At 39.9% G+C, this 27,608-nt stretch overlaps 4 protein-coding genes across 13 annotated transcripts; 3 read left to right on the top strand and 1 right to left on the bottom strand.

Moving 5' to 3' along the window:
• The first annotated feature begins 354 nt into the window (after positions 1–354).
• On the top strand, positions 355–10,697 carry hgs (hepatocyte growth factor-regulated tyrosine kinase substrate). 7 transcript variants are annotated; one of them, XM_042392502.1, is made up of 20 exons: positions 355–540; positions 2,426–2,510; positions 2,700–2,775; positions 3,006–3,098; positions 3,751–3,874; positions 4,179–4,231; positions 4,436–4,504; positions 4,644–4,768; positions 6,059–6,170; positions 6,347–6,475; positions 6,564–6,659; positions 6,784–6,822; positions 6,917–7,087; positions 7,220–7,433; positions 7,543–7,715; positions 7,797–7,937; positions 8,286–8,469; positions 8,627–8,763; positions 8,877–9,059; positions 9,220–10,697. In XM_042392502.1, the coding sequence occupies exons 1-20, from the start codon at positions 504–506 to the stop codon at positions 9,319–9,321; spliced, it is 2,343 nt and encodes a 780-aa protein (XP_042248436.1). In that variant the 5' UTR covers positions 355–503; the 3' UTR covers positions 9,322–10,697. The 7 variants fall into 7 exon arrangements, with proteins under 7 accessions (XP_042248436.1, XP_042248437.1, XP_042248440.1 ...); XM_042392503.1 differs by having other exon boundaries at positions 7,223–7,433; XM_042392506.1 differs by having other exon boundaries at positions 356–540; positions 6,377–6,475.
• Positions 10,698–10,751: 54 nt separating this feature from the next.
• Positions 10,752–20,501, bottom strand: zgc:103625 (methyltransferase-like 26 B). Of its 2 annotated transcripts, none has more exons than XM_042392511.1 (8): positions 20,444–20,501; positions 12,637–12,780; positions 12,344–12,546; positions 11,923–12,085; positions 11,683–11,742; positions 11,480–11,547; positions 11,071–11,149; positions 10,752–10,989 (listed from the first exon to the last, which is right to left on the bottom strand). In XM_042392511.1, the coding sequence occupies exons 3-8, from the start codon at positions 12,541–12,543 to the stop codon at positions 10,942–10,944; spliced, it is 618 nt and encodes a 205-aa protein (XP_042248445.1). In that variant the 5' UTR covers positions 12,544–12,546; positions 12,637–12,780; positions 20,444–20,501; the 3' UTR covers positions 10,752–10,941. The 2 variants fall into 2 exon arrangements, with proteins under 2 accessions (XP_042248445.1, XP_042248444.1); XM_042392510.1 differs by lacking the exon at positions 20,444–20,501 and adding an exon at positions 14,428–14,514.
• mrpl12 (mitochondrial ribosomal protein L12) lies at positions 15,011–19,023 on the top strand. Its single transcript, XM_042392512.1, has 5 exons — positions 15,011–15,213; positions 17,276–17,474; positions 17,575–17,649; positions 17,753–17,890; positions 18,415–19,023. The coding sequence occupies exons 1-5, from the start codon at positions 15,155–15,157 to the stop codon at positions 18,529–18,531; spliced, it is 588 nt and encodes a 195-aa protein (XP_042248446.1). The 5' UTR covers positions 15,011–15,154; the 3' UTR covers positions 18,532–19,023.
• Positions 20,502–20,515: 14 nt separating the features above from the next.
• Positions 20,516–27,317, top strand: slc25a10a (solute carrier family 25 member 10a). Of its 3 annotated transcripts, XR_006092284.1 has the most exons (8): positions 20,629–20,708; positions 20,921–21,070; positions 22,196–22,247; positions 25,275–25,279; positions 25,862–25,932; positions 26,136–26,192; positions 26,355–26,635; positions 26,786–27,317. XR_006092284.1 is itself a non-coding variant. In XM_042392514.1 (7 exons), exons 2-7 carry the CDS (start codon positions 20,944–20,946, stop codon positions 26,490–26,492), a joined length of 450 nt encoding a protein of 149 aa, XP_042248448.1. In that variant the 5' UTR covers positions 20,516–20,598; positions 20,921–20,943; the 3' UTR covers positions 26,493–27,317. The 3 variants fall into 3 exon arrangements, 2 of the variants coding, with proteins under 2 accessions (XP_042248448.1, XP_042248447.1); XM_042392514.1 differs by lacking the exon at positions 20,629–20,708 and adding an exon at positions 20,516–20,598 and having other exon boundaries at positions 26,355–27,317; XM_042392513.1 differs by having other exon boundaries at positions 26,355–27,317.
• The last annotated feature ends 291 nt before the right edge of the window (positions 27,318–27,608 follow it).

A 27,608-nucleotide genomic window follows, 5' to 3' on the forward strand; every position in this document is an offset into this window, starting at 1 on the left:
AAATGGACTTCTGTAAACCACTGTAAATGTTCTTACTACCATATCACATCTGTAGAGAAGTATTTTGACTGATGCATTCATCAGTCACTAGAAGGAGTACATCCCTCTGTTGTTGGTGGTGTTTCTACGGCAGAAGTGGGAAGTAGGAAGAGCTGCTCAGAGCCTAGGTAGAGAAGTAATATTAGAAATTGGGTTGAGAGGTGGGAAAGAACTTTATTTATTTCTGTTACTTTCATTTTTTAAAATGTTATATCTAATAATTTAGGGTAGATAGGAGAATTGAGTCTTATTTTCAATCCAGTAGAAGGCGGTAATGCAACATTGTGTATGCAAACCGCCTCTGAAACCAACGAAGAAGAAGAAGCAGAAGCAGGAAGTGCCGTACAGCTGTGCTCCGTGGCTAACACAGAAGAAGCTAGCAGGCTAACCTCAGCGGCGAAAATATTAGGATCCGTTGACCAAACAACGCACCTCGACAGCCACTTTGTGACTTTGAATCTAATATGGGGAAAGGCGGAGGTACATTTGAGAGGCTTCTGGGTGAGTTATAAGCACATTCGTCAAGTTGATACTTCATTTGGCAAGTATGAGTTAAAGTGCGATGTTTTCCAGCGTATTGTTTTGAAAGACGCTGGGGCTGTGGCTCTCAGGCCAGCTAATTTTAGCCTGCTAACAAATCCGCTGCTATTGTTTGGAGGCCCGAAATAGGTTCACTAATTTTAGCAACCTGATTAAGTTGAGAACACGGGAAATTTTACTTAAAGTGAAATCGAAACTACGTTACCTTTATCTTGTGATATCGCCGTGCTATTAGGTAAGCTAGCATTAAACAAGGCTCTTGATTGGCTTCAAATTAGTTCATAATATATCAACGCCAGCTAGTCGTCCACACCAACAGTGTAGTAATGTTAATATATAACAAATGACATGGATTGAGTGTGCAAGAATACCAGGCAGCCAAACACAACGTTGTCATTTAGTCAGATATCTATGAGTTTAAATGTTGAATTCACAAGACCACAACAGGTTGAATAAGTTATCTATCTGCTAGATGGATAAATTAGCTATTAATCGATTCCCTGGGCAGATCAACGTTACTCTGACCCTCCATTAAGATAAAGTTGGCAACTTGACGTTAAATGCTAGTGTTTGTTAGCTTACCCAAACGGTAACCCAAGAAAAAAAACTGTCATATTGAGGTTTAATGCATCATATCGAAAACTGACAATCACGTCAGATAATAACAGTGACTTTGAGGAGTAATTAATGACTGTCAGGCAATTATTTATTGCTAATTTAACCTGCTTGAGTGGTAGTGAAGATAGATGATAGGGTTAACTTCGTAGTGCCTCCTGGCAAAAAAGGGTCTGCTGACACCCTTTAAAAGCCCTCCTCCTCCCACTCTTTGCATTGTATTTACTGTTTCTATGCTGGAGTATTACCAGGTTTGCTATGTGGTAATTTGTAGTGTGGTAACAAAACATAGCAATTTTGTAATATACATCATGTAAGCACAGTGTCAGCTTACATAATGAAGGTCTTAAACATTTGACACAGGGACTGTCTTCAAAGTCAGGACCTCCAAGAAGATCAGATGCAAAGCAAAACCCACATTAAAGCCTTTATCATGTCCACTGCTTTAATGTTACATGTTCCCAAGCAAAGTTATAATTAATTAGTTTACCATAAACTGGTTTCTATACAGTCAAGTCAGGGTTTTTTGGGCTCTTGGGCCCTGTGATAGCTTCGCCGTGTTGGTAATATGCGTTTCTTATAATAACTAAGTAATAATGACAAGATGATTATATATTGGGAATGAGTCCAAGTACTGTCATAAGATATTTAAAAACATGACAATTTTGAGAAATGCCGTGTTCATGTGATGACCAAACAGGTTGAAAAAAAAAAAGTAGTCATTTAAAAAATGTATATTAATTGTACGATATCCTTTATAAACTAAAAAAAAGATATCACGGTTATATAAAAAAAGTCAACCCCAGATGATATCTTGTCTCACATCACAATATCACATGGTGAAGGTTATGAAGTCTGGAAGCTTAACAGATCCAGTATGTGTCTGTATGAAGTGCTTGGATTTACTACAGTCATCTCTCATTTATGCCACAGTAATAATATCAATTCTCACTGAGAAAATATCAGTGTGTGATTATATTACATCAAGGGAAGCATTACCAACATCAGGAGAAAGACAAAATACATGTATGTTGTGTATCTATGTAGCCCAGGTGAACATGGTTTCCATAAAGCAAGTCTATCACACGTCCAGGCCTGTAATTAGGAGAGAGGGGGAGGCTGGTTATTTATTGTGCTATCTTGGTTTGGTGTAGCAGATATTTTATGGTTGTTATTTAAATAGGCATTATGTACTGTATGTTAGAGCTTTAACCATCTGTAATAATTTCAGATAAAGCCACCAGTCAGCTGCTGCTGGAGACCGACTGGGAATCCATCCTGCAGATCTGTGATCTCATTCGACAAGGAGACACACAGTGAGTGATTCTGCCCACTTCTCTGTACATTCATATACCTAGCTGCTGAAGATGAAAATAGCTCAACCACTTGAGTATTATGTTTGTCATTTATTTGTAATGAAGAAAACTGGGCATGTATGCTTTTTCTGGTTTAATTTATCACATGTACTGGACTGTATTGAGAAATATTCGTTTTTGTCCTTACAGAGCTAAATATGCCATCGGGGCCATTAAGAAGAAATTGAATGACAAAAATCCACACGTTGCACTCTACGCACTTGAGGTAAGATGTGTGTACAGTGGAAACTGTGCAGTTGAAATGTTGCTGCTAAATTATTTCTCAGCTGGTCAAAAATAGATTATATATATATACATTATATTTTTTTTACATGTGTGTGTCCTCTCCACAAGTGTATTCTTTTGTCAAAATAACAAAATACCTCTTTTTGGGGAGAAGGTTGCTTTGCTATAACGTGCATAATAAAGAAAAAATGACGTGGCCTTACTCTCCAGGTGCTGGAGTCAGTAGTGAAGAACTGTGGACAGACAGTCCACGATGAGGTGGCGAGTAAACAAACCATGGAGGAACTGAAAGATCTGCTCAAGGTGACCTTTATTTTATTTGTTTCTTGATTTTTATACCTCAGTTCCGGTCAGTTTGCGGTGTATTGTCCACAATCACATTCTTTTCCCAAGTCACTGTGATCCAGTTTTTTTCATTGTGAAGCTGAATTTGCTGACAAGGGTGAACTGTTGCAGCATTTATAGAATCAGGTTTAATAATATCTGTGCAACTCCACCATCAAAGTAATGGGTAAACTAGTAGTTTTTATAATAGACAGGGTGATTTGCCTGCTCATATTCTGGCTGGAAGCCTTATCACCTTTCCCACCCTCTCTTCTTACTGATAGCTGCTCACTGTTGACATACAGCCGGCTGCATTTCGGCATGAGCCAGCAATATTTGATTGGATCCTCGCTGTATCATGTGACACAGGCTCCTACAGCCCGTGCCGGTATCGACTTCCTGATGATGTCATTGTCTTGTGACAGGAAGGGATTTTTTTTTTCAGACCAATGCAGGGGACTTCCCCCCCCTCAGTTCTTGTCATCAAACACAATGTTTTTTGATTCAGTTAGTGTTCCAACAGCTCAGTTTACCAATGTTATGTGACAACAGGAATGAATAAGATGAATATAAAAAGGACTTAAAGGTGTAAAGACACATTTTGTTAAAAATTGGGTTCTTTTACTGCCAGAAACAGACGGAACCAAATGTCAGAAACAAGATCCTCTACCTGATTCAAGCCTGGGCCCACGCCTTCCGCAACGAGCCCAAATACAAGGTGGTTCAAGACACTTATCAGATCATGAAAGTGGAAGGTAAGCAGATACGTGGGCTTATCTGTATTTTCTCTTAACTTTTTAATGTCACTCTCACCTGAAATGGAAACTAAGGGTCTCTGAAAGTATAACAGACGCTCCCCACAAGCAATAACACGTCTAAATTTATATATTCAGGTCATTTATTCAGAGCGAATACTTCCAATTTCAACAATGTTTTAATGTAGAAAACAGATTTTAGCTGTATATTGTTTTAAACAGCAGTTATAACATATTCTTGTTTACTACTCTTATTAGAAGCATATAATGTATGTTTAACATGTCTGTTTTTACTTTCTCACAGGTCATGTGTTTCCTGAATTCAAGGAGAGTGATGCAATGTTTGCAGCTGAAAGAGTGAGATGCTTTTGTTTTTCTTATTTCACTTAAGTAGAGTTAGGTTTATTAAGTGGGTGATATTTTTGGAATCATGTTAAGTTTTAATGGTGTATTAAAAAAAAAATAGGTGAGGAGAAGAGAGGATGACTGTGCACAAAGCTTTTATGAGTTATTGTTTCACCATATGTGTAATAACATGTAATGGTCTGTGTGTCTGTCCAGGCTCCTGACTGGGTTGATGCTGAGGAGTGCCACCGGTGCAGAGTCCAGTTTGGGGTTATGACAAGAAAGGTAGGCCGGGCTTTCTTGGAACTAGGGCACTATGGTTTCCTTCATTCAGTTACAGCAGCGTGTGTGGAGCATATGTTTATAGCGCATGTGCAGAAGTTGACCTCGATTTGTGTTTGCTTTTGTTTTTTTGCTCTTCCAGCACCATTGTCGAGCCTGCGGCCAGATTTTTTGTGGCAAGTGTTCGTCTAAGTACTCCACCATTCCGAAGTTTGGCATAGAGAAGGAAGTGCGTGTGTGCGAGCCGTGCTTTGAGCTGCTTAACAAGTGAGTCCCCAGATTTGATGACGGTACCACCAGAATTAGCATGAAGTTTTTTTGTCTCTGAGCGTGAATTACAGCGGCACTGGACGCCACCACTTTGTCTGTCTCCTGCAATGTGGACAACTCTTTCATTAGCTGCTGTATGACATGAAAGCTATTCTTTATTTTCCTGCTATTGTTGTGCTGTATACTTTTTTGAAGAGCCTAAATATGTATCGCTCTTAGCTTATTTTTCTTCTGTGCTCGATCACTGTTAACATCCACAGCTATTGTATGTGGGTGAAAAATTTAATGCTGTATCTTGTCTATTATTATTCATGCTATGAACTTACTTTGTGTGCATATGTTGCTTTTTTGCTTTGCTTCCTCTTAAGAGGTTATATTTTCAGCCCTATTTGTTAGTTATTTAATTAGTTATCTTAAAAACACATTTAACTTAAAATTCAGTGCAAAAACATTGACTGAAGAAGAAGTGATTAATTTTTTGGAAGATCACTGCAACTATTTGGGCTTTTATAGTTTACTCTTTCACACATTTGACCTTTTTTTTCATATATATATTTGATACATATATGTCATTGAGAAAAGTTATTGTGTTTTGATAGGCCCTAACATCTTTTTGGCATGGCCTATATGGCATACATGGCCATAATTTAATAATACATTTTGCAATTTAATGGTGTGCATTAACTCTGAGTAGTACTTCAAAATTGTATTGCATTTGCCCTATAAATATCTATATAGCAATACAAAAATTTAAAGAATTTAGCTATTCTCCAAAACTCAGCATTATTGTGTGTTCATATGCATGTTTAGATGCAGATTAAGGCTGGGCGAATTTTATTTTTAATTACGATTTTGGCTCTGGACAATTATTCCGTTTCATAATAATGCTCTCGTTTTGTCTTGTGCTATAAATCTAGCACTTAATAAGTTCAAAACACATATACAGCGGGATATTTGTATGATTTAAACAGCTGTCTGTGCAGATTATGCTTCACTAAACGTGACGGAAATAGACTTGGAGTGTAAAAAAATGCAGGGAGACGCATGTCACTCATGCGTGTCTCGGACTCTGTGTGGATTGATACATTTAATAAAATGGAAGCATTTCTGTTCTGTGAATCAATGAGTAATCGTGTTAAATAATCGTGATTTCAATATTGGCCAAAATAATGGTGATTATGATGTTTGCCATAATCGAGCAGCCCTAATGTAGATACATCAATCGGCATGCTCTCCTCCACTAATTTACAAGGTTTTTTGTCCTTCCTGATCCCTTTTCCTCACCAGCCACCCCTCCCTCTCTCCTCCACTTAGGAAGGCTGAGGGGAAAGCGCCGACCTCAGGCCCCGCCGAACTGCCTCCTGAGTATCTGACCAGCCCGCTGTCCCAACAGTCACAAGTAATGATTTTAGAAACTAACGTAGAGAAATGAGATGGCTTAGTTGATGGTCAAACTTTGAAGTTTAGGTACTGAGAAAATATATCTTTATAAGGACTTCTTGTTCTATAGCGACATGTAAACGTGTATTTTAATGATCATCTGATGATCTCCTCTCCCATCATTTCCACTCTCTGGATCCTACTATGGCTCTGTTCTCTCACCAGATGCCCCCAAAGAGGGATGAGGCAGCTCTTCAGGAGGAAGAAGAGCTGCAGCTGGCCATTGCCCTGTCCCAAAGCGAGGCTGAGGAGAAGGAGAGGATGGTGGGTCGCACAGCTGAAATTTTATATTGTGCTTTTACAGCCTGTTTAAAGAGGAAAAACTGCTAAATGTCTGTATTTGTACCTACAGAGGCAGAAGAACTCGTACTCAATGTATCCCAAAGCTGACCCCACCCCAGTGACTTCCTCAGCACCACCAGTCAGCACCCTCTACACTTCCCCCGTGGTAAGACTTCTTCTCATGCTGCTTTTCTCTCTAGCAAACATTTTTTCATCATTTTAACAGGATTCAAACTAATTATTGAAATATGCTCTCTAACTGACTTATATGACTTATATACTCTCTCCAGAATTCCTCTGCTCCATCAGCTGAAGATATTGACCCTGAGGTATATGTCCTTCTCTTCTTAAATGTCTCCATTATTCTATACAAATGGAAATGCTATATCATAATACTGATTTTAATGTATTACACTATTCCAGCTGGCCCGTTACCTGAACAGAACGTACTGGGAGAAGAAACAGGAAGAGGCTCGCAAGAGTCCCACCCCATCAGCCCCTGCTCCTGTGCCATTGGCTGAGCCCCTTCCGGCAATCACTCAGCCTGTAGAAAGTCATGTCCCTGTCCCTGTGCAGCCAGTCAGCATAGTGGAGGTAGGTTGAAACTTTGTGATGTGAGAGTAGATGTTAGTTGTAGTATTTTTTTTTTTAATGTCTAGCTGAACTGGTGTGGGCAAACAACAAATGACACTCTGTGCTCTGCTTCCCTGTTGTTTCTGCCTTCAGCAGCAGTACCAGAACGGGGAGTCAGAAGAGAACCATGAGCAGTTTCTCAAGGCTCTGCAGAACGCCGTCACCACCTTCCTTAACCGCATGAAGAGCAACCACATGCGTGGCCGCAGCATCACCAACGACAGCGCCGTGCTCTCACTCTTCCAGTCCATCAACAACATGCATCCACAGCTTCTGGACATCCTCAACCAGCTGGATGAGAAGCGATGTGAGTGCTAGTTGTGCACTACTTGTGTATAAATTTTTATAAATTTATTGATCTCTGTGTCCCCATGTGTCCAGTCTCTAAACTGTCACATCATGTATGTTGTTTGTAGTGTACTATGAGGGGCTGCAGGACAAGTTGGCTCAAGTGCGCGATGCTCGGGCAGCCCTCAACGCCCTTCGCGATGAACACAGAGAGAAGCTGCGCCGTGCTGCAGAGGAAGCAGAGAGGCAAAGGCAGATCCAGCTAGCACAAAAATTGGAGATCATGAGGCAGAAGAAACAGGTGATGAAACAACTCCTCCACTGAGAATGTAGAAGTCGATGTGCATTATCATGCTTATAAGTGCTTGCTTTTGTGCTACAGGAGTACCTGGAGATGCAAAGACAGCTGGCCATTCAGCGCCTCCAGGAGCAGGAAAAAGAGAGACAGATGCGTCTGGAGCAGCAGAAGCACACAATCCAGATGAGAGCTCAAATGCCTGCTTTCTCCCTGCCCTACGCCCAGGTACACACAGTGTCTACTATCATCTGCTGTCAAAATAAACTATTTCCACAAGGGGATCCAGTCAGTGAATGAACCTGACCTAACAGAAATCAAATGTCTCACAGTTCTTGGGAGCAGAAATATATGAATAAGGAATATATACAAAACTATGTATGTATGTACATGAAAAGCTGCAGACATGAGGACCTGCATGGTGTATAATTGAGCGAGACTGCAGTCCAGTATTAATTATGAGCTTTGTGATTCCCATCAGCATCACATTTTATTGTATTGGTCAGGTATTATCATTTAAATGAAATGGGGATTTAGACCCCATATTTACCTTTTCATTGATGTGCATTTACACAGATGCAGTCTTTGCCGCCCAACGTAGCAGGAGGGGTGGTGTACCAGCCTGGTGCTCCACCCAGCTACCCAGGCACCTTCAGCCCTGCTGGTTCTGTGGAGGGTTCACCTATGCACAACATCTATATGAACCAGTCTGGGCAGACTGCACCACCACAGTACCAGGCCATGCCTGGTCCTGCTACAGGTGAGGATGTCAGATACACAGCTGACTTGAAATATAGAAGGAACACTTAATAAGAATACTTTTCATTAGAAATGGTTGCACTACTGCACTACATTTTACGTTTTATTTGCACATGTGTGTGTTTATGTGTGTGACTGACTGTCCTCTCTTTCACTAGATCCCAATATGGTTAATGCATACATGTACCAGGCGCCAGGCACCAACGGGCAACCTGCTCCTCCTCCCGGTCAGGCCCCTCCCACTACTAGTCCACCCTACTCCAACTACCAGCCCACACCTACACAGGGCTACCAGGTCTGAGTGACTCTCTTTGTAGCCCACTTTTCAGTTTTTGATCACCGCGTATACACATATACTACTGCCAGACAAATAATCATCCCACTAACTGTCGTCCCTGTTCTGTGCAGAATGTGGCGTCTCAGGCCCAGAGTATGCCCCCCATGTCCCAGGCAGCCCCCACCAACGGTATGGCTTACATGGGCTACCAGCCATACAACATGCAGAACATGATTTCAGCATTGCCAGGACAGGATCCCAATATGCCCCCCCAACAGTCATACATGCCAGGTCAACAGCCCATGTACCAGCAGGTAAGTCACTTATTTCCTCCTTTACTAACAGGTATTAGCAGTAAGAACATCTGATCTGTCTGGTAGATGGACACAAGAACCTTTAAGTTAATCATTGATTGGTGTCTTCTCAGTCCTGCCTAATCTTATTATTTTTACTTCCGCGTTCCTTTCCTGCTAGGTGGCTACCCCTGGTGGCCCGCAGCAGCAGCAGCAGACACAGCAGCAGGCCCCTCAGGTTGTGCCGGGCAGCGCAGAGGCACAGCTCATCTCCTTCGACTAAAAGCTCACACGCCGCAGGGTCTGATACACTACGCCCTCTCTCTCCCCCCCCCCCCCCCCCCCCCCCCCCTCCTCCTTTGGTCTCTCCCCTCCCTCTCCGGACTCTGAGGATGCCCTCTGGAAACAGTCACACCTACCTTCCACCTCGTTGTGATATTGTGGCAATGTGAAATATCGTGATGATGTTGCAGAACTGCTCTCCTTGCCAGCCCCTCTCTCCCCAAATTGAAGTATGGGAATGGGGAGGGGAGGTAAAGCTGCAAGGGAGAGCACCATAACCCAGACCCTTTCATCCTCTACCTTCGTCTTTCCAGCTGATATGTATGTAGTATTTCCTTATTAAATCAATAACTGAAGCTCAGAAATAGTCAGTGGTATTAAAGTTAAAAACGAATAAGAAAATACGATAATAAATGAGGAGAAAAAAAAGACAAGACATAACCATCCATTGTCTCATATTTTTCTAAAGCGAAATTTGCATGTTAAAATTTTATTGATTTTTCTGGAATGGAAGTGAATCATTGCAGCCTGTCTTCACACTTTTGGCAGTGATCGGTAGACATCCGTATGTGCTGTTTAAGAGATCGTGGGTGTTTTAGATAAAGAGTGAGGTCAAGGAAGAGAAAGCACAGTCAAAGGCCTGATATAAACGGCACTAACTCACGTCTACATCAGGGTTCACAGCTTGACATTCCAGTTGTAGATTTCAGTTCCATCCCTTCTCATGTACACAGACACACACAATCTAGGGTCATTTTTATCTTGTTTTGGCATTTATTTGTTGTGCACTTGGAATATTGAGTGTCTTAATGTAGTTTTAAGATAATGAAACACATGGCAGGGATTGTACATTGTGGGAGAAATGTCAGAAAATTAACTGGATGATTGTTTAATCCTCACTGAATATACTTTTATAGATTAAATCATTGAAATTACACTGCTACTGACTATAAAATACGGATACTAAAAGCCACAATCCAGCAACTCTAATAGCAGCCTCCATCTCTTTATTAAAATGACTTGTGTTACATAAATTACCATTATAAGACAAGACTGAAAGAAGCAAAGGACCATAACCTATAATTAACTGCAAATTTCCTCCAAGTGCATTTGGTTGTAACTGTCACAGACAAGGAGATCTACATAGTGACTACAGGTGGGCACTCCTTTCTAAAGTGCACTTGGCTCTCCAGAAATGTGCGAAATGCAGAGCAAACATGATGTGCCGCATGTATGTATCACACACATAATCAGTGATTTCTGTAACCTTTCATTTTCCATCTGTGAACTTCTTTATTCCATCATACTGATCTGTCTGACTTTAAAGTAATTTTAAAATTATATTTAATAAATATCTGGTTCTTATTGTCCACTTGATTCATCTTTTTTTTTTTTGTATATGCTTCCAAAGAATTAGAGAAGAAAAGAGTATAGTATGACAGCCTTTATTAGTGTCACATTTATTCATGTTTCAGTATAAATATGGGTTTTAAATGGTCTTTTATAAGTGTAAAGGCTTGAGTAAAATGATGAAATGTGCTTTAACACATGACTTAGAATTGTGCATTACAGTGTACAAAAAAAGAAAGTTTGCTTTTCTCCTTTGTGCGGTTTGGCTTCTTTAAAGTTTTCTGAAGATGAGGCATTTGTAGTATTCTTCCATCTCAATCTGCAAAGCAACATTACAGGTATAAATGTTGCAGTTTTATTACCAAAATCCCCCCCAAGCTGCAAGTAGCATGTGACTCACCATCCTCTCCATACGCATCCCGTTCCCATAGGCCAGCTGTCTGAGCACATCGATGTCTGGAAGGCCCCACTCTGGATTTCTGTGTAACAGATGACTCATATTGTCATGTAGCAGTGGCGCTGGGTGATTTTTGTATTTTTCAATATCAATATATCACAATAAAACAAGAACAAACATATAATCAATCAAACTGATACTCAAAGCAATTGACTGGGTTTAATTGTTCTGCATTACATCAGAAAACACGAACTTCAATCATTTTCTTTGTTCATGGTTAAATTTACACCAATACAGTAAGTTTAAGATCACAGTATGATTCCTCTGAAGATTAATAATCGATTAAAATATTGGCCAACCCCAAACTATGTAGTATCGTTTAATGTATTAGAGACTATTATAACCCACTCACATTTCCCGAAGTTCTGCATCCAGCAGTTCATTGCAGCTTGGTGTAATGGTGCCGTTAATAGCATACACCTAGAAAATATTTCACATTTAGACAAATCAGTTTTTTTAAAAGCCTGTTGTGCCATGATTTTGCACTTCACACTTAAATGATGACATATGGTTATTTTGAGTGCATAATAAACTTGAAACTACAGTTTTACATACCCCATATGTTATCAAAACGCCGTTTGGTCTGAGGATCTGACCTGCTCCATTGAAAACACCCTTGGGGAAATTATCAAAAAAAAAAATTGATATGAAACAGATATTTGCACATTTCAACCATTAAGAAATTCTGTGTTTTATGGGCCCTCATAAATGAACAATAGCATCATTTTTCCCAGCCTGAATTACTCAAACAATTTAGCTCAACATCTGAATTGTCTTTTACATAAGCGTGCCTACCTGTGCTGTTTTAAAGGAGCTGTACTGCAGTAAGTTAATGGCAATAATAACATCACAGGAGCTGCGAGGAAGGCCTGCCCATTTCTCCCACGGTTCACTGGCATCCAGGTGAACAGGTTGCAGCACAGTCTTTGCATTGATTGCAGCAATGTATGCCTTAATACTGTAACAAAGGTGTGCAGACGTTATCTCACTTTTTAATTTCAAATTCATAGATTCCAATAAACCACTTGCTGCTATTTCATATACCGATGTATGAACCGTAAAATTGACAACCTGTTGGCCATGAAGCTTACTGCCACAGACTGTACCACTACTGTATAGCCATTTATTTAGATCATTAATAGATTAATTGAATTTGTCTGTTGCACATAAGACATACTCCATAACTAATGGAATTGTTTCTCTATAAGACTCAAACCTGTCCCGAGACTCCTCTTTGATGTCTGATGGCTGCCAGGTGACAAAGGGCATCTTCTGGGCAAAGCGTATGACATGCTGCCCGGTTCCAGAGCCCAGTTCTAAGGCGAACAGCTGCCTGTGGGACTGGTCTTCCAGCACATCTTCGAGTACTGAACACAGATCCTCCCAGTTCCTCTCTGCCTGAGGTGACAGCAACATGGTCTGGAGGGGAGAAGCAGAAAAACACTGAACTCTGTCATCTTGTTTTGCCAGCCTATGGACTGTATTTCTCTCTCAGGGGATCCTTCTTACCTTAACTCGTGCTGGTTGACAGGGGCTAGCGGGGAAATGGCATATTGCTGCAGGCTGGATGTGGTAGATGACAGTAACAGCAGATGGGTGCAGAGATTACCTGGTTAAGAGGATTCTGTTTGCGCTCGTACCAAGTGTTCAGCACTGGTACAGTCCAGGTAGGACACACACACACATGCACACACACACACACACACATGCAGAGAAAACCGAGACAGAGATCAATTCAAACAATAAATTTGTGTATAGATATTACACAGCAAGATTATCAACAGTAGTAAAAATGGAATAATAGAGAATGGAAAATGATGGCATTCTTTTTTCTATATTTTAGCAATAAATTTCAAACAGATCATCTCACATAAAATATAAACTATGTAATAGAAGGGAAACAATCAACAAAGATTGTATTTTTAATGACAGATTGTAAGATTTTTAATAAAATCTAAGACTAATTTGTTGTGACCGATATCTTGTTTCTCAAGACTACTGGATCTTATGCATGAATGTACAATTAAGATTAGGTAAAGATAAAGAGAGTTTTGTTGTTGCTTGTGTCAGGCGTGTGTCCTCAAAAAATCCCCTAGCTAGCAGATAAAGGTCCTATTCATAAGCCTCAGTTCAATTGCCAGTACTGACAAAATTTTAAAAAACATAAAAGTATTTCATGTAATTTGGTCAAAACCTTCAAGTGTTACTCAAATTATGTCATTTTCTGAGGTGTATCAGGTTGTGTTGTTGCTCTGTGTTACAATAATAAGTGGACAAAGCTTCTCAGGAGGAGAGAAGGAGGTAGAGAAGGAAAGGAGGCTTCAGGAGGCTTCAGCAACAACATCACTTGTGGTTACAACTGTATTAATAATCCTTTAAAGGATAGGTTCACAATTTTTCAAATCTGTCTTAAAACAACAGTCAGGTGCCCATATGAACACTGAAAGAGGTTTTCCTTGCTGTAATCATTCCTCCTATTCATACTAGCTATTAAAAGATCCCCTTCAAATGCTTTTGATGTAAGTGATGAGGGCCAAAACCCACAGTGTGTCCACACATTTTGTTCAAAAATGCATTTAAAAGTTTGTAATAATAACGATAAAAATAATAATAATGGATTACATTTATATAGCGCTTTATCTTGATACCGAACGTGCTTCACAGTGAAGGGGGAAAACTCACCTCAACCACTACCAATGTGTATCACCCACCTGAGCTGTGGTGGAAGTACAAAAACATTTAAAGATATCTACTTTATTTGACTAATTTGGATGGCTGAGGCTTCATATTAGCTCCAGACAAACTTTTAAACATTTTTGCACAGAAGGAAGGCTGTGGATTTTGGCCACCATCACTTACATTGTAAATGCAAAATGAAGGGATCTAATGGTCAGTATGAACAGGAAGACCTATTTCGGTGTTCATTTGGGCATCTGATTATTGTTTTAAGACAGACTTGAATTGTGAACCTATCCTTTAATGATGATTTACTGTTGTGTTGCAGTTCCCCACTGTGACCACTCGAGGGCAGTGGACACTCGTGATTTTAAATACACTCATGTCAATTAACTCTGAACATCAACACAAACACCACAATTTCAAAATGAAACAAAAAAGACAGCAGAGTTTCTAATGTTTTGCCTTTAAATATGCAAATTGAGGTGGACAAACTTTCACAAAGACAGTTATTGCAGAGCTGGTTACTGACATGCTTTACATGCTGCAGGCCTCCAATAAGTGTATATTATTAATGAAGGTACTGTTAACATTATACTACCATTATACTATGATATGAAATACCTCGATTGATACTTGTTGGAATTAATATTGTAGTCTGTATAATTTTCATTTACTTATTTGTTTATTTATATATTTCCAGGTCCCTTATGGCAGTGGTTCTCAAAGTGGGATCCGGGATCTATATTTATTTTCCTAGGACGGCAAAGTCATGACCCGCCCTACTCACCCTCTGATTGGCTCACCCTGATATTCTTACCCCAACCCTAACCTCATCCCTAAACCTAAAGAGAAGGGACGAGTATTAGCCAATCAGAGACGGGTCATGACTTCGCCGTCCTAGGAAAACAAAAAATTGGCGTCCGGGGCACCCCAAGGGTCCTTGAGGGGATTTCAGCTGTTTCCCAGCAAAAGGGGGATCATTTATTTTCACCATAATTCCATTCATAAGTAACACAATGACAGAATGTGTGACTATTTTTGTCATGGATTTCATACATTTTCTATAATAAAACATCTAAAAGCAAAAATCTTATCAGATTGGGACCCCGGGACAAAATCAAATGGGGGTCCGTGATGTAATTTGTGTCAGTGTAGGGGTAGAAAACGTTTGAGAACGACTTCCTTACGGGCACCCATACGTTTTCTAACAGTTCACGCAATGCATTGAGGGTAGGTCAGGAGCAGAGAGGACGCCATGTGCTTTTGAGGCAGAGGGACTGGAAGGAGACCTGGCTGCGACAAACTTGGCTGGTTTTTAGAGGGAGAAACGGCTCCATTTAACGAAAGCATGTACTGCACCAGACGATGCCTCCGGACCGCGCTGCGGGCTGCAGCGAGCATTCACCGGTACGTAACGTCAGCTGAACGGGTAACAGTTATTCACGTAACACCGGTGCAGCGGTTACGGTACATCAGTGACTGACTGACTCTCTGCTTCTTCAAGGGCAGACAGCCGCTGACTGCTGCCCGCGAATTTGATTGTTAAAGCTGCTGTTGTCTGTTCAGCTCGTGTAAATACAGAATATGTATTTTATCCGCAGTTAAAATGAAGTTTCGTGTTTCCCGGCTGTGTTAAGTAGGTTAGCTAACGTTAGCTTGGTAACTTTAGCCGGCAGTAAAGATAACTCGACTTAAACGCCATGATCCAGTCATCTGCGATTAGTCTCATGAAAGACTTTATCTTATTTTAAGTTTGGTTGTAAAAACTAAATGTTGCAGCTGTTGGATATTATCCTCCATTCAACAGCTATGCTTCTGACAGCCAAGGTCACACTAGTGTAAATGGAAATTCACGTTTGTGGCTGGTCAATAACCAGAAGCTTCATCGTTCAACGTTTGGCAATGAGCAAAGCCACAAAGATGACCTGCAGGTTTAATGTTAAGGAAACGAGCGGATGCAACTGGAGCCTCCAGAGTTGACAGTTAAAGCTGCTGTTTGCATAACACAGTACACATCCTAGAACAGTGGTTTCCAGTTTGGTGTATGAATGACCCCCTCCTCACAAAGGGTCATAGGATATATGTTAGGAGGGGTCGCAAGATTGTTAGCAGGACAAGAAAACAAAAACACATTTTCCTGTGACACAAAATTAGGTTTAATTTTCTAGACTCCAATGTTGCTCTTTGTTTTTAGGACCAACTAGCAATGGTTTTCATTGTCATTTATTCTGCTGAATAGTTAAGCTGATTGGCTGTTTGGTCTGTAAAATGTCAGTAAATAATGAAAAATGTCCAGCACAATTTCCTGAACCCAAAAGTGATTCCTTCACATTGCCTGTTTGAACTCAGCAACAGCCCCAAATCTAAAGTTTAAGTGTTCACTACCATGTAATACAACAGAAGCAGCTGGAACAGGGGAATGTTTGTCATTTTTGTTGTTTAAAAAAGAAAGAAAAAATGAATCGGGTATCAAAATAGTTGCTGAATAATTTTCTGTTGATTGATTTGTCTATTTGTTTTAGTTCTATGTGATTTTTCTTGTAAATTTCTGAATGACCTCACATCTTCATCATCAATCAGTCTGATCACTTGAACTAAGTGAATTAGAGATTCAGCGACACTGATATCGGTTATCGGTCTGATACTGACTCAAATAGCTAGATTGGGTATCAGTGACAGTGGGCTGATCTGGTATCGGATACAACTATTTTAATAAATAACAATTCAGTAAATTTACATCTATGTCTTTATTTGTTACATTGTTAACAAGTTTAAGTTTAACGAGTCAAGTTCGGAAAGCAGTGTTCATGTTAAACCTATGTCAAACCATAAAAGAATGATCCTCTACCACACCGTGAGCAATACAGTTTATTAATTTAACACTAGTATCGGATTGCATCCCCAGTCTCAAGAAGACCATAGCATTGTTTAAGGAGATCATAAGCCAAAAAGATTTGAATCCACAGTTGCAGAGTGCAGCTGTTAAGTCTTAATAACTGAAATTCATATTGTGTGAGCTTATTACATTTTGACTGCTGTAAGCACAGGTGTGAATGCAACCAAAAAGGCATTATGATCCAGCTACTTAAGCCAAATGGTCAGTGATCACATTGTGAATGCAAATGTATCCCTTAAATAAACTTTATAGTGCATATTCGGCATAAGAAACCATTGTGCCAGACAAGGATTGGAAGTCTGAAGCCAAAGCGAGGTACCAAATGGTCACTATAAACCTCTTACCTCACTGTGTGGCCGATCGCTTATTTGTGTCAGTAGTCATCAGCAGTCAGAACAGAGTGGTGGAGAAAAAAATGATCAGAAGTGATCAGTAAAGGCACATCTAAGATCCACACACACTTTGGATATATCTGTCTAAGGAATGTACAATGTGCTGTATTTTGTGCTGTGGGAACCAAAGTTATGGACCAGACACAGTCAATCATTTCACGTATCCACTTTCATTTTATAGGCAACAGCTTCAGCAGCAGACGCCAGCCCTGTGTGCTCTCAGGCTTCTAAGGACCAGTCCAGCCACCCACTCAGATGCCATCGCCACCCCTCCATTAGACGGAGCACCCAAACAGTATTCCCCTAAAATCCAACAGCTCGTCAATGACATAGCCAGCCTCACCTTGTTAGAGGTGTCGGACCTCAATGAGCTCCTCAAGGTATGTGGGGAAACTCCTGAAATACTGAATCTAAAGAGACTACGGTGATCCCTCTGTGTTGTCATGTTGAGTGAACATCATCGTTTTTTCTTGGTCACAGAAAACTCTGAACATTCAGGATGTTGGAATGATGCCAATGGGGGCGATGGCTGCATCAGCTCTACCTGGGGCTCAGGTGAGAATACTTGTGTCAAGGCCTACTTTGTGAGTTGGAGCTATTGGATCTGAGTGCACAAATAAATTTGCTAATTTTTTTTTTTCCACCCTCCTGAAACTAGGCTGCAGAAGAAGAGGAGGCACCAGTCAAGAAAGAGAAGACTCACTTCACAGTAAAATTGACAGAACTAAAAGCAGCTGAAAAAGTAAAACTTATAAAGGAAGTGAAGAACTGCATCCAAGGCTTGAATCTAGTGCAGGTATGTCTTATTTTCTGCCCTCAGTTTTGATATTCACCATTTAATATTTTGCCTCGACCAAAGTACACACAGTCTAAAGTATGCTTACAATATTATGAAATACATTTTAGAAAAGATACAACAGGTGAAAATCTGTGCATAAATAAAATATAGTATTCATCAAAGCTTTTCTATGGTGTTTGGAGTAAATAACTGTGGTGATTTGAGTGTCATTGTCTAACTGTAATGGCAGGAAGGTGTGGATATTATCTCTTTATCTCCACATTAAAGAAATTATTTCTTTGAGTCTGATATGGTGTTAATGACAGTTGGTACATCTGGAGTGCCATAGTTTCAAATAAAACTAAAGGTCAGGGTTTAAGCAGGCTTACTATATTTAATATTGGTCTAGCTTTCTAAAAATGTATTTGATCGGCTTCTGCAGATTTACTCAGGACAGTTATTCCAAGTCCTGTTTGAACAGACCAGGTAACCTCACTAAATCTTGTTTCTTTTTTTTTTTTTCTCTGTTCATCCTAAACCAGGCTAAAAAACTAGTGGAGTCTCTTCCCCAGGAAATCCGGGCCAACGTATCCAAAGAAGAGGCAGAGAAACTGAAGGCAGCCCTGGAGGCAGCAGGTGGCACTGTGGTGTTAGAGTAGATCTCCACCTGCCCTCCTGCCCTGCTGCTCATGCACTTCGTCCTTCATTGTTCCTTTTTTTCTTTTTTTTCTACACGACAAAGAAGACAAGATCCCAGGAGAAAAGATAACAAAGAAATGCCTTCTGACATTAATACTGTCTCTTGACAGCGTCAGGTGTGGCGGTACAACTCAGACTGAACTTTCCAGGTACACAGCCTGCACAAATGGCCGCCCAGCTGTTTGCTCGTCCATTTGCCTGCATATGTGTCTGTCTGATACTTGCGTAGCAAACAAGCTGCAGAAGTACAGGCCTGGGTGAAAAGTAAGTAAGTTGGTCATACTGTATGTGTGTATGTTAAAACTTTTCACAGAATGAAAGATTATGCTGTGGGGACATGGTTACCATTACCTGTGATGAAAAACACCAGATATCTGTTTCAGGGAATGGCAGGGCTGAGTCCTTATATTGCTTATAGAATTGTTGATAATGTGATTAAAAGTTGAAATATCCATATTTGTCCTTTCTCTTATGTGTTCTTATATTGATCATGTGGTTGAGTTTATGTAAAATGTTGGATATACAATCTTTAAAAAACATAACTAGAAAATGCAGTGTCTGAAGAAATTGCATGTGACTGCTGAAAAATGAAATTGATTGCACTGCATTGCTAGAAACTGAATTGCATTGAAATTCTACAAAGACTAATGTTGCCCGCAAATGGGATCTGGGAACTTATGACCTCATGTCTGTAAGAGCACAATGCACTGAGCTGATGTGAGATTTTCATATTTAGACTTTTAATTGCATAAGAAATAAGGGTTGCAGCTGTGACATTCTTATATCAAAGGGTGCTGGAGCCGCTTTGAATGATGGTACATGATAAACATATAAAGCAGGGTTATGAGGAGAGCTGCCCTGGATGGATATCGAACCCAGAACCTCGTAATCTTAAAAGGGAAAGCTGACCATTATCAGGGCCTAACCGCAGAGCCAGCAGGGGACTGTGCCTGATGATATAACACACTGATAAGATCTGAAACTGCTGTAAAAGCCCTCAATTTAGACTTAAATTGCTCCAAAAGTACGAAAGATATCACAACACAGAATACAACTTTGAATAGTGAAAGTTTTCTGAAAGTTTTAAAGTTTTAACGGAGTATGTAGGATAAGGGATGTACGAGCATTTGAGTTTCAAAGTTATGAAGGTTCCAACTCAGTTCATTCCTCCCTAGACTGCCATTATACATGTCTAAAAGATATACATAAAAATGCTGTAATATGCTAGAAAATAGAAGCATAAAAGCACACATCTGCTGAATGAGGTTCACAGATTGACATTTTTCCTAGCACAAAGTATGCAGCAAGTATGCTGTTACGTTGCCTTAACCTAATAATGACACTGTCCCACCCGTGGGACACTTTAACCTCTGCAACTTTGGTTCAGGTTCACTTCTACTCATTCTGACTTTTTGGTTGTAAAATTTAAAGATTTGGCTTTCAAATGAAGGGCTGAAGAACAGTAACCTTTATATTTTGGCTACATTATTTTGTGCACAAAAATGGGGATGCCTGGTAAGAGGTTAAACATAAAATGCACTACAGGGACTGGAAATCTGTGTATTGAAACATTCAAGGAGGAAGTGAACATTTAAACCTAGACAGCATCTTGCTTTACTGCTGCTGACCACTAGAGGTCATAAGATCTCTTTTAATCAATAAGACAAGGTGAGGGTGGCTACCTTAACCACATTTTTTCCCTGTTTAATTACCGAGATTTATTTTGACATGAGTTGAAACCAGTTACTGTCCTGGATGAGTGGAAAGCAATTTCAAAACTTGCGACGGTTTGGGCTTTGGCAGGAAACAATATATACTATTAGTAGTTACTACAAGTTTAAAAATGTACAGTAAACTCAAATGCAAAATTACCTTCAACCCTCGACTCCAATTATTCCAGTATTTTACTCCAGTTATTTTTACACCAATTTACCCCATTTGGTCTTTTTCAAGTGTTTGAAGTGATCAAGTATACATACACCACCTGATGGGAATCTACAATCTGTGACATCATCAACAAGTAAAAGGTACACCTGAGGTTATCAGAAACAATAGACCTTTTGACTGGTTATGGTAGCAATAGCACATGTTTTCACATATCTTTTGAATGCTGTTTCAAGAGGTCAAGTGATTAAAGGTAAATCTGTGGCCTTTATTGTGATAGCCCACAGTATTGCTGTTGCTACTTTATCAGTATAGGGGTTGTGTCCTTTTTTAAAAGTGGGCTAATAGGATTAAATACTTACCAGGTCCACATAGATACCATATGGGTTATGTTTATGTTTTAGAGTAGCACTTGTGAGAATATGTTCAGAACTAACCAAGGGATCATTTTATGTGTTTTTAAAGACTAGGGCCTGTGCTGCCCTCAAATGGTTTGGAAGACAGTTCCACAAGTGTGGTGCAGCAGAGAGGGAGGCTCAATCCCCCATGGTGTGGAGCTTAGTAAAGGGGGCATGGAGGACCAAGCTGCTAGCAGATCTGAGGGTGCAGATGGAGGTTTGTATGAGTAGCAGGACTTTGCAGTCAATCCAGAAGGAGACAGGGAGCCAGTGCAATGAAAACAGAATTGGTGATATATATGTTTGTGTTTTCGCAATCTCATCAGGATCCTTGTAGTGCTGTTCTGAAGGATGCTCCTGCCAGAGATCCCTGTGAAGAGTACATTGCAGTAGTCAAGTCTTGAGGAGATAAAGGCATGAACAAGTTTCTCTGCATTTGACAGGGTTAGAGAGGGGCAGAGGTGAGAGATGTTTTTGAGATGGTAGAAAGAGGTTTTGCATAGATGTCTCATATGTTCATCAAAAGTCAGCTGAGGGTCAAACCTAACACCCAGATTAGTGTCTGAGGAGGTGCTGTCAAAGGTGAGATGAGGTACAGGGGATGACTGAATCTGGTGTGGAGCACCAATAAGGATAGCTTCAGATTTGCTGCTATTTAGCTGAAAGAAATTTGTACTCATCAACTTTATCTCCTGAAGAAAGGTGCTGAGGCGTAACATGGCTGCAGAAGGGCTTTGGGCAGTTTTGATGTACAGATTAGACCTGCATTCACTGATAATGATGCAATCATCTTATCTTTGGTACCACATGACGGCCCCTATAGTACTCCTTTTTGGAAGATTACATCAATGTGCAAGGCAGCATTCAATGAGATCATCAGGAGACTGGTTCAAAACATAGATATTTAGAGTCCTAATAGTGCCTATTGTAACTATAGGCTACTGTTATTTATTGTGCTTTGATTAATTGAGCATTTTAATTTAGATGTCAATATATATAAACGTCTATATGTTCTTGAGGATTTTACTAAAGCAACAAAAATGTAAATTTTTTGTCTGGAATTCTGTTTTTGGAAGAAATGTTGAAAAAGCATCATTCTACATAGTGTTAAAGCTTTTGAGGCTATATTACAGGTTCTGCCTAAGTGCAAGGCAGCTGAGAAAGTGAAGGATGTTCGATGGGCAGGAGTTAGGAGGAGATGACATACAGATAAACACTCTGGGTTGAGTTGAATTCGTGGGTTAGCTAGGTGGTACGCACATCAGCCAACACCCTCAAGAGACCATGACAACTGAAACCAGGAGACATTTCAAACTGACATCAGATTGTTTTCCTCTATCAGATGCACTGGAGAGCAAGCCGAAGAGCCTGTTGAAGTGTGATGTCAGAAAAAGGTATCCTATTAGGAGAATAATTTTTGTATAAAAGTTTATTTATACTCTACACTTACAGGAACAATAAACACTGTAAATATTACATAAGTAAAAGGGAAAAAATGGATATTGAAACATATATGAGGTGGCATTGAAAATGGAAAATGAAAAAAGAAAAAATCCTGTGATTAAAAATGGATGAGTCAAATGTAAATGTTCATATTCAAAAGTAAAAGAACACTTTAAAATGGCACAAACATGCTAATGGAAAGTGGTAAAACTTAGAAAAGCATAAATAGAAACGTGAACATTTAAAAATTAAGATGGATATTACCTATTCTGCTGTTTTATCATAGAAGGAATGAGGAAACTTTTCTCTTGTGCAACTGTGGAAAAGGCTCCTAGATTCTCTGAAGTGGAAATTCACTGGGTCTCTTACCTGTCACTCTTTATAACTGCCTGTTAGTCACAGCTAATTAGATTGGATCATTTCTGGGACTCCTAATTCACTTAGGTAGCTATATGCTAGTTAACAAGCAGGTGTTCAAAGAGCAGAGGGACTGAGACTGTTAGTTGCTGGATTTCTGCAGTTGAAGAGACAGTTCGGTTGGAGTTTTAAGAAGCTGCTTGTTGCTGTTGTGTGTGTGCAGCTATTCGTAAGTGCCAAACTTTTGGACTAATGTGCTGTTTGTTTAATGATCAGTTTTCATGTTTAGAATACTCCTCCTCACAGTTTATTTAGTGTTGTAGTTTAAGTAATCTGTTTAGAGGGTAATGTTTAATTACTGATAATATGGATAATGTTCATTTTAGCCACTGCATAGATGTGGACATTTTCTAATTTTATTTACTTTTGGCTGAATGAACCAACAAGTGGACAAGTGGAAAGTGTTGACTGGTGTGGTGATAACTTTTAACCTTAATCCTACCGACTGGGGTACCCACAGACACCAGGGGTATAGTTTTTGTCATATTTCACAGGTGCTTTATTCCATCATTCCAATTTGTCATGAATGTGTCAGTCAGTTTGTTCCTAATGACTTCATATCATTGTTTTCTGTTACTGTTGTAGTGCTTTTTAAATACCAATGTATTGTGGTCCTGGGAGACACCAGTTAAAAGCATACAATTCCACCTATGCAGTTTTAATAGACTGAACTATTTATTGAGTTCATGTTTGCCATTGGTCCTAATTTAAAGTATCACACACTGTCAGGGAAGGAAGGGCACTCTGTCATACATTTTGAAGGCTTTGTAGAATAATTATACTTGGGATAAAAGCTGAAATTTGTATTAAAGAAAAGTGTATATTTTCATTTTACACAATATGCAAATTAACTGTAACTTTACTAAAATAATAATAATAATCTGTTTTTTTCAGATGACATTAATTACATAACTAATAATGTTTCGAGAAGAAATAAGTTAAAATTTTGATATGATGTTTGTTTCTTACTTTAGTTTATTTTTGGGGCCCCCAGGGATCCCTGTTGATAGTCCTTGTATGTTAAATATTTTGGTAGGAACATACTGCAATTTATGTGCCACAACAAGATGTATGTGGCTGTTCAACATACTGAACCCAAAGACTTTCTTCCAATCGGTCCTTCGAGCCGGATACCCTGGATTGCCACAGCGAAGATTTCTAGTCATCAGAATAATCATGAAGGAACGACTGGAACCTAATTAGGTGCCACTGAGTTATGTCCAGTTTCCAGTTCCAGCACCAAGGCAGTCATTATCTGTGTGATCCTGGAGGGAAGACCATGCAGATACATGTAGTAAAGCTGCCAAGATTGATTATGACCAGCCAGTCAGAGCCAGTTATCAGTCCAGTCTCAAACCACCTCAGTTGAAGGATGGTTGTCACAGGCCAGGAACACAAGATTATGTTCCATATGAGCCTGGTTCCTACAGAGGGGACTCAAGGCCTCATCCTCCATCACTGGTTGAGGGCACCTACAGGGGTCCCAATCCAGCCATCCCCGACCAAGTCCATCCAAACCCCAGAGAATTTTCTCGGCTCAGAGTAGCTCTTGAGAATATCTTGCCATCTGATGCCTCAGAGAACTTTAAGTTTCAAGTCCTCACAGACAATCTCAAGCTAGAAGAAGTTCAGTTAATTGCACATTCATACAGTAACTCTCCATACCCCTTTTCCAACATCATGGAAGCCCTTCAAAAACAGTTTGGACAGCCACACCAACTAGCCCTGGCACGAATAGCTGAGCTAATGGATAGACCTGACATTTGCAGTGGTAATGTTAAAGCCTTCCGAATGTTTGCCCTTCGAGTTTGCTCCCTGGTTGGTATGCTTGAACAGTTGGGGAGGGAAGGCGCTGTTGAACTGCAGTGTGGGTCCTATGTATCACGCTTGTTAAGCCAGCTTTCACATGATCTGAGAAGCAGTTTCAAGGGGAGAGTGCATCCAGTAAAAGTTCCAATCCCCACACTACATGATCTTTGAGGCTGTTGGACTTTGAGATGCAAGTTCATAAGGATAACACCTGATCTCTACTCCTTGTAAGGATGACACCAGGAAAAGGGAGAAGTGGAAGGACAAGAAGTACTTGGCCAAGGCAAAGTCTCTGCATCTCAGTGCAGAGAGGTCAACAATGGCTAATGAAGCTGAGGTGTCACAGTCTGCTGTCTTCCCCAAGAAGAAGATGCAAACCTACTGTCCTTATTGTGACAATACCAACCACTTTCTGAATGGTTGTGTGAATTTTCACCACCTCACCAAGGAGCAGAAGGAAACCTGGATTAAGAAGTATAATTGGTGCTGGCACTGTGACCGTGGTCATCAAGCCGCAAAATGCACACTGAAGGCAACCGACAAGACATGCGGCCGTAGACATCTATTAATCCTACGCAAGGTCAATGACATGTCACCAGCAAAGGTTAAACCACCAGACCAAAACACCATTGCTAGTTCTTGCCTCGCCAACACAGTGAAGGAAACACTCTATGTAGGGTGGCCCATGGGAAAACGCAAGGTTTTGCTCAAGATTTTAAAGGTTGTACTGATTCATGGTGACCAGAATATAGAGGCTTACAATGTGTTGGATGATTGCCAAAGTGAGGCTGAAAATTTGTTGGTTGGAATGATCGTGATGATAGTTGACTCATAATTGCCATGGGTCTTTCCAGGGCTAGATGGTAAAACTCAAACAGCTTAAGTAAAGGTCGGAGACTGCAGCTACATTTGCCTAGTGGCCCGCCTGATAAGACTGCCAGCTCTCCAAGACTAACCCAGTGATGTTGAACATTACACCTGACCTTCCGGAGAGACACACATGGCCTTTTCCTGATTACAAATTCCCCTGGAAAATTTGGGGGTGGCTGTGGAAAAGGCTCCTAGATTCTCTGATGTGGAAATTCACTGGATCTCTTACCTCTCACTCTTCATAACCGCCTAGCAATCACAGCCACTTAGATTGGATCACTTCCAGGACTCCTAGTTCACTTAGGCGACTATATGTCTGTCTGTCTGTCTGTCTGTCTGTCTGTCTGTCTGTCTGTATGTATGTATGTATGTATGTATGTATGTATGTGTCACTTCTGTCACAATATACTGTATATACAGTGTAATATTAACTATTAGTTGAAATAAGCATTATCTTTTCCTTCTCTGCACACCGCAATCCTGTGTCAACCACTTGATGTTGTTAAAATGAGACAAATGAGCTCAAAAGTGGAACACGGGGTGAGTTTGATTACAAGACATGTTGTCATTTCTTTATACACTCTGGATCTACCTTTTTGCTGGGCAGCAGGGTTGAGGTTTCTTGAGGTATCTCTCTCTGTCTCCCTCTCATCACTCAATGACATGTATGTTTTACTTTTAGGCTGTGGGGAGAATTACATAGCTTAACATGTCGAAGTTGTTTTTTTGTCTCCTTGTTGCAGGGTGTGTTTCACTGTCTAACAGAAACTGCAAAGTTGGGTCTGACGGCATTCTACAAGGTAACTCTCTTCACTGTTAATAATACAAAGACATGATGTTTTACACTTTTCATTCTAGTCTAAAACATGTCTCCTATTTTATTTTTCTCATCTAAATGTTGCTGTATTTTAAACTTCTTTAGACTTTTCATTTACCGAAATGTTAATATGATTTGTTTCCAGGCTTGTGTTCCTGCAGCTATTCATCTCATCCCACACACAATCTTCACCTTTATGTTCCTCCAACAACTGAGGCAGCATTTTGGTGCAGTGGTTGTCACCTGGGAGAGTGTATCACAGGAAAGTGACTCTCTAAGATAGCAACAGCCAGCCTCCACAATTTCTGTGGTCCTCCATGTCATACATCATAATCATCTGTGCTAATTTTACAAACCAAACTTAGCTGGAGTCCACTCTGTACAACTAATGACAAGAAGCAAGAGGGAGTCACATACCAACATGCAGTACGTCTAAAAAAAAACATTTTTATGCAACACTTTTTCATCCATAAGAAAATGAAAGTGACTCATGCATTACCACACAAAGTTCCAAATGAGGCCGTGAAATACAATGAAATCTGATGTGATTTGTTTTTCTATTCTTGTGTCTTCCAGAGCCATCTAGAAACACAGATGAGTTGAATTATCAGGTTGTGTTTACTTGTACTGTCAAATCACCTGAAATGAGCGATTCTGCTAAAAGAATGACAAAGGTTGTAGCCAACAAGCAGGTTTATGAAACTTGAAAATTGTCTTTAAAATTAATATTAACTGATACATCACGTTGAGTCCTGCACCAGGCAATTGTATTTCTTTACTAGGCACTTGTTGCCCTCTGGGGGGAAGTGTTACACTGGAAATTAGTGTGCTTATGATTACATGAAGTGTGTTTATGTCCATGTTTCTATTCTTTGTAAGCTTTGAACAGATTTGTGCCACACAACCTTTGATGAGCACTGCCAAAATATGAATGTTGTTTAACATTGTTGACACTGCAAAGCATCATTTTCACATTTGTTGTCAAGTTAGGAGTTGAGATAAGAGAAAGAAAGATTTGGTTGGCAGTAGGAACATCCAAATAAATGTTCATGTAAATACAATGAATGCATAACTTAATTTCTGGGAAAAATCAGTAATTTACAACAAAGAAAGCAATACTGATTTAATTAATAAAACAATTTCACTTTATCTGATTGTCTGATCATTTATTCCTTTACTGAGCACAGTTATGGCTGCACATATTCAGCTGCCTGTCAGGTGTACTCTGTTTTAAACAGATTGATTTAACAAAAAACCCCAATTAGAAGCACTTTAAATACAATATATGACTTGGGCTTTCATGAGGACAATCAGCAGCTCTTTAAACCAAGGAGTCTGTGAATCATGTTCATTTGAAAATTTAAGAAAAGAGTTGTAAGTCTTTGTGCAGCTGCAGTAT

The sequence above is a fragment of the Thunnus maccoyii genome, chromosome 18 (genome assembly GCF_910596095.1).
Source record: "Thunnus maccoyii chromosome 18, fThuMac1.1, whole genome shotgun sequence".
Lineage (NCBI taxonomy): Eukaryota > Metazoa > Chordata > Actinopteri > Scombriformes > Scombridae > Thunnus > Thunnus maccoyii.

Bases quoted from the DNA above. Each gene is read 5' to 3' on its own strand.
- mrpl12 (XM_042392512.1), top strand. From the start codon at position 15,155: ATGTACTGCACCAGACGATGCCTCCGGACCGCGCTGCGGGCTGCAGCG. The intron at 17,475-17,574 runs GTATGTGGGGAA...TCTTGGTCACAG, and splicing joins ACCTCAATGAGCTCCTCAAG to AAAACTCTGAACATTCAGGA. The intron at 17,650-17,752 runs GTGAGAATACTT...TCCTGAAACTAG, and splicing joins CAGCTCTACCTGGGGCTCAG to GCTGCAGAAGAAGAGGAGGC.
- zgc:103625 (XM_042392511.1), bottom strand. From the start codon at position 12,543: ATGTTGCTGTCACCTCAGGCAGAGAGGAACTGGGAGGATCTGTGTTCA. The intron at 11,548-11,682 runs GTATGTAAAACT...AATATTTTCTAG, and splicing joins GCGTTTTGATAACATATGGG to GTGTATGCTATTAACGGCAC. The intron at 10,990-11,070 runs GTGAGTCACATG...GTTGCTTTGCAG, and splicing joins GGATGCGTATGGAGAGGATG to ATTGAGATGGAAGAATACTA.
- hgs (XM_042392502.1), top strand. From the start codon at position 504: ATGGGGAAAGGCGGAGGTACATTTGAGAGGCTTCTGG. The intron at 6,823-6,916 runs GTATATGTCCTT...ACACTATTCCAG, and splicing joins CTGAAGATATTGACCCTGAG to CTGGCCCGTTACCTGAACAG. The intron at 8,764-8,876 runs GTCTGAGTGACT...TGTTCTGTGCAG, and splicing joins CACCTACACAGGGCTACCAG to AATGTGGCGTCTCAGGCCCA.
- slc25a10a (XM_042392514.1), top strand. From the start codon at position 20,944: ATGGTTTGGAAGACAGTTCCACAAGTGTGGTGCAGCAGAGAGGGAGGC. The intron at 21,071-22,195 runs GTTTGTATGAGT...TTCCTCTATCAG, and splicing joins ATCTGAGGGTGCAGATGGAG to ATGCACTGGAGAGCAAGCCG. The intron at 26,193-26,354 runs GTAACTCTCTTC...ATTTGTTTCCAG, and splicing joins GTCTGACGGCATTCTACAAG to GCTTGTGTTCCTGCAGCTAT.